General features: G+C 36.6%; 1 protein-coding gene across 1 annotated transcript; it reads right to left on the bottom strand.

Annotated features, from left to right (window-relative positions):
• Positions 1-349: 349 nt before the first annotated feature.
• mov10b.2 (Moloney leukemia virus 10b, tandem duplicate 2) lies at positions 350-10170 on the bottom strand. The gene is made up of 22 exons (XM_059503562.1): positions 9835-10170; positions 9638-9743; positions 8469-8650; positions 8056-8294; positions 7708-7957; positions 7402-7536; positions 6707-6866; positions 6465-6619; positions 6071-6247; positions 5838-5985; positions 5496-5663; positions 4168-4265; positions 3963-4060; positions 3764-3862; positions 3423-3525; positions 2788-2905; positions 2492-2683; positions 2317-2388; positions 2085-2210; positions 1581-1669; positions 1381-1496; positions 350-745 (listed from the first exon to the last, which is right to left on the bottom strand). The coding sequence occupies exons 1-22, from the start codon at positions 9984-9986 to the stop codon at positions 684-686; spliced, it is 3045 nt and encodes a 1014-aa protein (XP_059359545.1). The 5' UTR covers positions 9987-10170; the 3' UTR covers positions 350-683.
• Between the last annotated feature and the right edge of the window lie 754 nt (positions 10171-10924).

Below are 10924 nucleotides of genomic sequence, written 5' to 3'. Positions count from 1 at the left end.
CAAGATCGGGTGTGCTGGTGTCGCCGGCTCTATAACAGTCTTAGGCTCTATAAAATGCTATAAAATAAAAAGATCGGTAATGATGAAGATAGGATTGCAAGTCTGTAGGCATTTGGTGTCTTACAGTACATATTAAAGAAAATGGCTCAAATATTACTGAGACCCAGAGTAACTGAGCTGGCTATAGCAGTACTTACAACAGCCACAAGGGAGAGACATAAACTGCACAACTACACACTGGAGGAGAGCTTTCCTTTTAAAATGAATCTGATGGAGATCATTTGAAAATATATGAACCTGTCAGTGGTTTAATAATGAAAGACTTAATGTAGGAATAAGAAAGGCATTTTATTATCAAAAACCAGTGTTTTTTGAATCCGTCCACATGCTCATATTTTTATTTTCATCATTTTTAACTGGTTAACAAAAAAATCATTAAAATTCAGTTACATGCAAGCTTTACAATTACAATGTTTATCATGTAGTCTGACTTAAAATCTTTAATGCCATGACTTTTTTACCCAAGATTCCATTAGGATCCTTTCTTACAGTCTTGACAAGCAACAAGTGTAAAAGGACCATACAAATCATACAGTGTGTGCCTGGGTTTAGAATCGACAGATCCAGGATTTCCATACTAGCTTCTGAAGTCTTGACGGGCTTGACCTGAAGAACCTTCTCTGCTAGAAATCGTGCCTCCACTCAGGATTCACATATTGTTGGACTGCACTCTCCTCAGTTTCCACTAGGGGTGAATAAACACAGCAGTGAGTTTTCCACATCATGCCTTCTTGAAACTATTATTATTCATTTACTATTATTACTTGTATTATTTATATTACTATTATATTATTACTGTATATTATGTACTATCACCATTTTTCAAGTCGGCTGGTAACTATGCTTTTAAAACAGAGCATAACCTAATTTTTCATTTAAAAATATAAACATGACTTATAAAAGAAATAACTTTTTAACTGTGATTGAAAGCAGCCAAAAAAAGTCTTAAACATCTGACTGTAATACTTCACAAGTTTCCCATTTTCATAACGGAAGCTTTTTATGATTTTATGTTTGCTGACAAAAAATAAAATAGAGACAGGAAACCAACACCCTGCTTGCAGTGCAGATGTAGATAACATATCATTTGCAAAACTGCTAAAGCTTGAAATCTGAAAGAATTGTATTTGGCAGAACATCAACAGACACACATGACTACTTCATGTATTTCCCTTTCCTAAATGAGGACATAAACCAGTTACATTTTTCATCTGATTTCTGAAATGAAACCAATGAAGTTGTGGTATGAAGTTTATGGTTGAAGTCAAACATTGCGTTGTGACTTACAGAGATTAAGTGTATGATTAAAACCTGTCTCACTTCTCTCATCCTGGATGTTAAGAGCAAGCAGACACTTTTCAACCTCCTCTATTCCCTCGACACTGGTGAAGGAAATCCCGGTGTAACCGCCCTGCTCAAAGCAGAAATCAATAAACCTAGAAACGTACACAAGAGATATTTAGAGGAACAGCTTTCTTTGCATTTCATCCATGTGTAAGTAGAAAGTGTACAGTTTATACCGGCCCCAGCTTTCATCAGTCCGCAGAATGGTGGGGTTTCCCACCATGATGAACAAAGCTTTTGCTCTTGTCACCGCCACATTGAATCTCTGAAGAAAAGAGACATGAACAAGAACAAGCTCAAGCCTAAAGTGTGTTTTGGCACACTGCAAAAGAGCAATCATATTTATATACAATGTAGCACACTAGTTAGATCAAGGTTACATCTTGAGTTAAACATGATGTTATACTATTGTAAAAAAAAAAAAAAAAAAACAATATTGTGAAATGTTTGTACCATTTCCCATTGTAATATATTTTGCACATAACTTACTCCTGTGGTGGCAAAGCTGAATAAAAGCAACCATTACTCCAGTCTTCAGTGTCACATGATCCTTCAGAAATTATTCTAACTTGCTGATTTTTTGCTTAAAAAAATCCATTATTATATTGTGCTGCTTAATAATTTTGTAGAAAACTGATATATAATGTTGTGTTCTTATGTCAGTTGTGTTCAAACCCTACCTTCTCATTCCTGAGAAACCCAATGTTGAACGTTTCATCCAAAATGATGTGCTCCTTGCTGCTGCGAACAGCCGACACCAGGATCACTTTCCTCTCTTGGCCTTGAAACTCCTCCACAGAACCAACCTACAGTACACAACCCACCAAACACACAAAGGAAGACAGCTATTATATTATTTTTTACACATCCTCATTTACCAGTGTGTTTAGATGGCTTAAACCAAAAACTAACTTTGAGTTCATCAATACACATGTACTTTTCAAGGTCTTCGTCTGATCTGATGGCCCTTCTGATCTTCTCAACCTTCAAAATTATGAAAATTAATGTGATGATACAGACAGAGATTTGATAGAAGTGCCGTGACTATTTTTACTGTTATTATGGGCTGTCCAAGAGCAGTTTCCACCTGTTTCCTGTAGGGGGCAATGATGCCAATATCTCTGGGGGAGATTCTAGAGATTCCCCTCTTGGCCTGTGTCAGGAGCAGCTTCTTCAGGTAGTCAACAATGATTTGGATTTCAAAGATGTTAAAAAAGGAAGGACTGTTTGCCTCCCTCTCATCCTTCCCAGGCACTCCATGGAAAATCACAGGAAATCCCTGAAATTTGTTATTTTTAAAAACCCACATTAATAGGCAAATCTGGAAACAAAACAGCTGTAACCAGAGTCGGAGACTAAACAGCTGTTTAATAGGGCTCATACTCTTTTGGGAAGGTGCTCCCAAGTGCAGTATTGGTTGGAGCTGATTTCATTTGCACATGCCACCAGCTCCCCATCATAGAACAATTCATTAGGAACTTTCAGAATGGATGGATGAGACCTGGAGAGGGACAATTAAAAAACAGATGCATGCTATGCCGTCAATTACATTTTATAATAGATCCTAGGGTTGCATCAGTATTAAAATTCTGATAAGATGAGAACTATTATCATGTTATGGCTGATATCCAGTAAACTGATAATATTAAAAATGTAACAATATTTGTATTATTCTACATTATACTATTGCACACTATAAATAAACAAATAAATAAAGACAAAAAACTAAAATTATCATAATAAATGCTACAAGTGAATTTGGGCATCACATCATTATAATGTACAGTTTGAAAAATGTAGATTCATTCTGAGATCTGCAAAAGATTACTTTTACCAGTGTTTATGTTAAAAAATGTTGTTTTTTTTGTTGTTGTTTTTTGGTTAATAAAGGATGGTCAGTAAATAATATGGTACCGATATATCATGCATCCCTTACTGATATCCTTTGAAGCATCATGGAAAGACTTTTATTTTAGATTTTAGACCCAGGGGTCCAGTGTGAGAAGCAAAAGTAGTACCTGTAGTTCAGAAGAAGTTTGGTGACATAGCGTTTGTCAAACTCCATGTCATCTTTCTTATAAAGATCATTCTGTGTCATCAGCCTCTCCAGCAAAGAGACATCTACATGAAAGACATGCAATTCCAGAGTACATTACAATAAAACATATTCAGACACACCATTTAGCTTCTGTAAATATCTCCCATTTTTATTGGACAACAGTCATGTCCCTGCAATAGTTGAAGCTTAAATGGTAAACATTACAATACTTTTTTAAGGAACATATTATATTCTTAAAACAAAAATAGTTATCGGCTAATAGGTAGAATGAGTGAGTGTGTGTCTGTATGTGCTTCTCACCAAGCCCATGATAAATGGCAAGAGGAGATCTCAGGATTGGCCCCAGCTGCTTGGGATCTCCAGCCAAAACAAGCTGTCCAGTCTCTGCATTCAGCAGACCTGCATGCACACAATGAGACAATGCAATAATACTGTCTATGGATCTCACTACTATCAGACTTTAGTACTTTTGCTACAGTACAGTATGAGACAAACACACCTGCCACACTGATGATGGTCTCTGACTCAATAGCATGTCCTGCCTCATCCACAAAGATGTGAGAAAAATGATCCATAGGAAAACCACCAGTGACCAGCCTGCATGCACACAGTATTTACATACTGCTATAAATGATGTGTTATGTGTCTGATAAAGAGAAACAGTAAGAGAGTTTGCTGTGTTTAGATAAGATAATGCCCTTCACCTGCCAGCGGTAACCAGAGTGCTGACCAGGATCTTGTAGCACATTAGATCCTCTTTACATGGGAAAACAATCATCTCTCCCTCCAGATTACTGATATTCTAAACACACACACCCAACATGAATAATCAAAATAAAAACTATAAACATACTTACATAAAACCATTAGGCATTTATTCATTATGATTTTTTCACCCTCAAGCCATCCCAGGTGTATATGACTTTCTTCTTTCAGACGAATACAATTGAATATGAAAAATGTCTAAGCTTTATAAGTGTTCCTGTAGCTCAAGTGGTAGAGCATTGTGTTATCAAGGTTGGGGTTGGATTCCCCGGGAACACACGATAGGTAAAAATTGATAGCCTGAATGCACTGTAAGTTTACTTTGGATAAAAGCGTCTGCTAAATGCATTAATTTAATTTATAATGGTAGTGAATGGGGGCCGAGATTTCGAAGCCCAGAAAAGTACATCCATCATAAAAAGTACTCCACGCGGCTCTCAAGGGTTAATAAAGGCCTTCCGAAATGAAGGCAAGAAAAATATCCATATTTAAAACCATAATCTCTAGCTTATGCTAACTGTTGTATGCACAATTATGAAAGAGTGGTGTTTCAGCTGATGACCTAGGAGTAAGTGAGAAGTGACGAACGCTGAAGAGAGCAATACAGAGGAGAGAGTAAGATATTGGTCACAAATTAGAAGTACAAAATGACATTTTGTAAAGAAAAAATGTCAGAGGCATTTGATATAAGCCAAGAGAAGATTGGTTTACCTTTGCTGTAAACAAAACTTGGTTCTTGCGAGACTAGCATATATTCAATGGAGCTTATGCTATGCCTACGTCCTATATCATCCGCTGGAAAGCCACTCTCTCTTGAAAGCACGTACAACAGTTAGCAAAAGCTAGAGATTGTCAAATGTCAAATATGGATAATTTTCTTACCCAAAAGCATTGCTTCACTTCAGAAGGCCCTTTTAACCCCTTAGAGCCATGTGGAGTACTTTTTATGATGGATGCATGAGCTTTTTTGGACTTATCCCAAAAGTCCAAAAGCTTTTTTGGACTTATCCCACTTAAACCCATCCACAGCTATTATAAAGCTTAGATGAGCCAGGACATTTTTTTAGATAACTCCACTTGTATTTGTCTGAAAGAAGAAAGTCATATATACCTAGGGTGGCTTGAATGTAATTTTCATTTTTGGGTGAACTATCCCTTTATTTGCATTATCCCTAAAAGCCTGGCATATATGTAAGGTAAGATTATATTTCAATGCTTAGTATGTCAGTGTTTTCTTTCTTTTATTTACTGTTAAACAGACATTAACCTTTAGAACTTTAGGGATATCTTTTGGATCGCGTGAGCTAGCATAAAGTCTGTATATTTTCCGTGCATCAACATGTTGACTAGTGATCAACTTTTCACACAGCTGATCAGCTGCACTGTTAGATGGAGCACAAGCTAGGATGTAGGCACCAGGTATATTCTTCTCCACCTGCGAGATGTTGAGAAACAAACAGAAAGAATGACTGAATGCAACAGGTATTCCACTGAATGGTGAAATCTTTCATACAGGCAAGCATAATACCATACAATGCAACAAGCTGACATTTTAATGAAGTTGTAGTGAGGCTGTGTTTACTCTGCTGTGTGTGATAACCAGTTTTACCTGTTTGATGGCCTCAACTATCGTGACAGTTTTACCAGTGCCAGGAGGTCCAAACACCAAGTAGGGTGCTGGCTTTGACGTACCGGCCACAATGTGACATACTGCACTGTACTGTTCAGGGTTTCTCTGAAGCTGCTGATCAAAGAGCCTAGAGACAGACACACACTAGGCTCAAATACTCAAAATGTTTCATTCTGAAGTTTTAATAACATATTCATAGGGGTCTTACTGACCTCAGTGCAGGTGGAGACGCAGGGTTCAAGCTCCTTGAGCCCACAGGGAACAGTACATCTCTGAGCTCGTGCTGGACCGCCATGTGTACTGCTCTGTGTTGCAGTCTTAACGGGAGACGATTCACTGTGAACTCCACACGGAATTTCATCTTATCTACATATACATGGTCAAGGAACCTTAAAAAAAAAAAAAAAAACATGTTAGATCAGACATCTGTTAATTCCTTTGTTCATCTGTGTTCCTGTGGCTCAGTGGTACAGCATTGTGTTAGCAGTGCAAAAGGATAATTGCTTTGGATAAAAGTGTTTGCTAAATGCATACATTTTATTTAATTTTAATGATTTTGACTGATTGCACCACATGCATTTTTTAAAACGTATTCATTCTTCATACCTTCGAGAGAAGCCCAGTTTGACCCGATCCAGTTCAACTTTGTGGACGTAGCCCTTGTATTTGGTCACATTTGAAAAACTGACCTCCTCACTCTTGGTGAGAAGCAGGTGATCTCCTCTCAGGACTGATGGTCTGTTCTCCGAAACACCGGGGAGCTTTAATCCAAGAAACAGACCCCCAAAAATTGTATTGTCCTATTCAAAGTTTCAAGACGTGTTTTAACGAAAGACATTTCCACTCACGTTTAAGACCAGTAGTCTCTTGTCATAGTCTTTGAGTAAGGTGACTTGATCTTTGTTGTATCTCTTGATATCCACATGCATCTGACACTCCTCCAGATACAGCAGTAAATCAAAACGTTCTGCATAATTATGAAAGCCTAGCGGACTCTGCAGTAATGACCTAGAAACCATCAAACAAGTCAGGAATGTTCATAACTCTAAATCTGCAGTCGTAACATGCAGAGATGCAAATGCATGCACACAAAGGGGGTTGCAAAAAAAAACATATATATTTTTGAAACATCCTATAAAGTCTAAAATAATGAAAAGCACAATTAACAAAACATTTTGAATTAAATTATCTAATTATCTTTTTTTTGCATTTTTCCCCAAGTAGATGCCTGTAGAATATTCTGCAAGTTTGCTCAACAAATTTGTCAGGCGATCGTGAAGATATAAGCCTGGTCATAGTGGTTTTTGTGTAACTATTTTATAAAGCAACAATGTGTAAAAGGTTGCAGTGGTGGCCAAAGCCTTTTATGGTCTGGTTTTCCTATAACAGCTCAAATGAAGAACTAACAAACTAAAATACCAGTATATTTGAATAATTTCTGGAAATCAATTCAGCTTTGCCATCACAGAAATCAATGAAAATGTATTAAAACAGAAAATAGGTATTTGAAATTGTAATAAGATTTCACTTAAAGGACACTAACTGAAGTTCCCGAAACTTTCCCCTGAGGATCTGGGAAGAACAGCCATCTTTCAGGAGCCTGGCTAATTCAGGGATGTCAGGAGGAGGAGTGTATTGCCCCAGCGGCAGAACATTTTCAAGAAAGTTCTGCACATAACTAAAGGACAGAGAAGCAAACTGTGATAAACACATAAATAAAATGCATTAAAAATTAACACAACATGTACAATTTTATTGTATTAATTGCATTTGTTTATTTAAATTATTAATTTGTATAACTATAATTTCTTATTATTTCTTATTTTATATATAAAAAAAAAAATCTCACCCCTCAGGTGGATAGCCCTCGTCCACTTTACAGTTTTCGGGTTCAGAGATGTTGAGTCTCAGAGGTTTGTAGGGTTCAGTAGGACCCAGTAAGGCTGCAAGCTTAGTCCTGTACTCCACTTCAATGAAGCGCACAATGTGGAAGGGACGGATGGCGGGCTTGGTGTTTTGCTTAAACTCAAAAGCTAGAGTAGCAGAATAAACTCCAACATGACTAGATTTGAACCTCACAGTCACCACATACTTCTCACCTATTTGAAAAACAAATGAGTTTACCTTAATTTCTGACTGATCGCACAAGAAATTATGCAAATATAACCTGCAAACAACATTGTACAAATGAACTAACGTGGCTCCAGACGGAGTGGATTGTTACGTGTGACTCTTCTGCTGTCTTCCAGAGTGAAATACTGCAGCCAGTGAAGAGCAGTGTAGTATGTGAAATACACAGCCTCCTGACCCGTGTTCTCCACAAACAGCTTCAGCTCATAAACTTCAGCCCGATCCACACTGATCTGAATCTTTCCACTTTCCATATACAGCTCTGAGGACACCTGCACCCCATACTTATCAGCTACAAAAAAGGACCTGGGAAAGAGAAGAGCAGCTACAGTACATGTATTTGTGATGTTATTATATACCTAAATAAATACTTGCGAAAGACAGTACCGCAGATAATCAGAGAAATACTAAATGATGTTTGCATATGTGTTTCATCCAGTCACTGTCTTGGTAAAAAAGAATTCAAGAATACCAGCTCACCTGTCTGTAGACTTCAGTCGCTGTAGGATGTCTTTTGCCAGACTCCTTCTTCCTCTGACTCCACCATCTGGCCCTGGATTACTATTATCTGACAATGAACTAACATGACCTGGAGCAGGAGTAGCCTGGTTTTGCTGTCTTCGACTAGATCTAAACCACTGATCATGCAGCCTCACTCGGACCTGTATGTGCCATTTTCATGAGTGCAGGGTGTTAAAGATGCATCACATATTTTAAGATCTCAACCCTCTTAAGACAATAAATGAATGCACAACTCTTAATAAAATTAGAACTGTCATTAAATAGCCTAATATAGACTTTTCTGCTATTTTATGAACAAAAATGATCAAATAATTAAGTTAAATAAAAGTTGAAATAATAACCGAATCACTAAACAAAACTTGGTAACATACAATTTTTTTATTTATTTATTATTTTATATTTTTTTGTCAAATTAAATTGTAATGGGAAAAATAGTAAAAGTAATGAAAATACATGTGACAGCCCCAAACTGAAAACACACGTGTATGTAAAAATGTATTCAAAATCTACCCAGTGTAATGTTTACTTGTTTACCCAAATGCTATTCATTTGTAATTCTGAAGAGGAAAAACAAACATTATTGTAATTTAGGAGGGTGTTTGAAACAAACATTCCAATCACTGCTAGACCAAACCTATATTTGTGTAATTAGACCTTAATAAGCTCTTGTGTGACAATCAGCCCTGGTCTCTGCTACTGAAGGACACAGAACACTGGTCTAGATATATTTATGTATGTGTATATATATATATAAATATATATTCTATATATATCTATATATATAAAATCATCACTATTATTATTACTGTTAATGTTGTTGTTGTATTCAGTAGATAGTTTTAAACAAATCACACCAAAAATGTGCACAGGCTAATGAAATACCAATAAAGGAAACAGTAAGAACAGGTAACCTTAACAAGAAGCCAAGAATAATGGTAACTTGAAACAGTTCTTTTTTTTCCGTAATAATACATTTGTAAACGTCTGTATGTTCTGGCCAAAAGTATCAGATGACCCACATTTTAATCTTCAATGTCCTGCTGATAAGAGTATCACGTGACTCTTAAATATATCTGAAAAAATTACATCAAACGTGGTAAATCAGTGTAAATAATGCGATTTCTTACATTGGTGTTAAAGTAAACATTCCTTCCTGACTTGGAAAGACGGGCTTTGTTCCCGTTTCTCAGTGCAAAGATTACTCTAGAAAAGTTTGGATCTTTGACACCGTCCCTGTGAATACAAGGGTGCAATATATGACGCACTTATTCACTGAATTAAAATTAATACAGACGTTCACTGGTGTGCATTGATATCGTTTTACCTGTCTCGAAACTCTTCATTGTAGATATCTCTGAGTGTGTTTCTGTCAGTAATGGATCTCCTGTTGGTTTCATCTAACATCTCAATGAAGTCCAGTCCAATTGCGCGCACCGCGGCTATAGAGAGATAATTATTCCTGTTTCTTCTATTCATACTGCTTGAAACTTGAAGCTCTTAGGACAGGTACTAGAAACAAAATGAACGGTTTACGATCACACTCTCTAATATGAACCAGACGCAAGTGTTTCTACGGAAGAGTTAAACACCAGACAAAACGAAACTTAAGCGATGTAGGTTAAACCTGCAGAATCCTTTCACAATATTTCCATCCCTGCCATATGTGTAAGGAAAAATATGTTATTAAGTGTATTATGTGCTAGTATTCCTAAAACAAAAAATTTCATAAGCTTTTTAGAAATTAGAATAAACGCAACTGTAGTTGCGTTCAGAGTAGAGAGCAGCACTGCAGATGCAGTCTGAAATATGCAGCTCATCATAACCAAGTCTGCATTTATGATTCTAGATCAAGTGAGGATTATTAGCGTAGGTGTCACAGGTTGCCTTTATGAAGGTTTCATCTAAACTTTGTAAGACTGGCAACAAAATACATCATTTAGTTTTTATTTGCTTTATCATTACTGAAAGTGAGCAAATCATATCAAAGAAACACATGCAATATACTAGTTCAATGACTATCCACATTACATTAATTCATTTTCATGTTTTATTTTTGGATGACAACAAGATTGTATACAAGAATAATTTAGCAATGCAAAATAGTTTCATGGTCAATAAATACACATTATACTTCTCCTTTTCAAATGAGGTGTCATGGCATGTAGTAAATTTGAAGTCTGCTGACTGTGAGAAAACAGCAATGAGTGTGTCGACAGGCTTGACAGGCTCCAAATTTTGCATTTATTTGTGATTCAACATCCTCCATATTACAATGTATTTACTTCAGTCATATGTATTTGAAATTAATTACACAATTGTTTAATGATGTGTTTGACAATGCACTGATGTAAACCTCCAACTCCAATTGCAATTTCCAGACAATCCAGTGGGACCACAAACAAAACCTTTACCAC

This window comes from Carassius carassius, chromosome 21, assembly GCF_963082965.1.
Source record: "Carassius carassius chromosome 21, fCarCar2.1, whole genome shotgun sequence".
Taxonomy (NCBI): domain Eukaryota; kingdom Metazoa; phylum Chordata; class Actinopteri; order Cypriniformes; family Cyprinidae; genus Carassius; species Carassius carassius.
This window is presented reverse-complemented; position numbering and strand designations above follow the sequence as displayed.

Bases quoted from the DNA above. Each gene is read 5' to 3' on its own strand.
- mov10b.2 (XM_059503562.1), bottom strand. From the start codon at position 9,986: ATGAATAGAAGAAACAGGAATAATTATCTCTCTATAGCCGCGGTGCGC. The intron at 7,958-8,055 runs GTTAGTTCATTT...TTTTTCAAATAG, and splicing joins TCCACTCCGTCTGGAGCCAC to GTGAGAAGTATGTGGTGACT. The intron at 1,670-2,084 runs GTAGGGTTTGAA...TCTTTTCTTCAG, and splicing joins GGTTTCTCAGGAATGAGAAG to AGATTCAATGTGGCGGTGAC.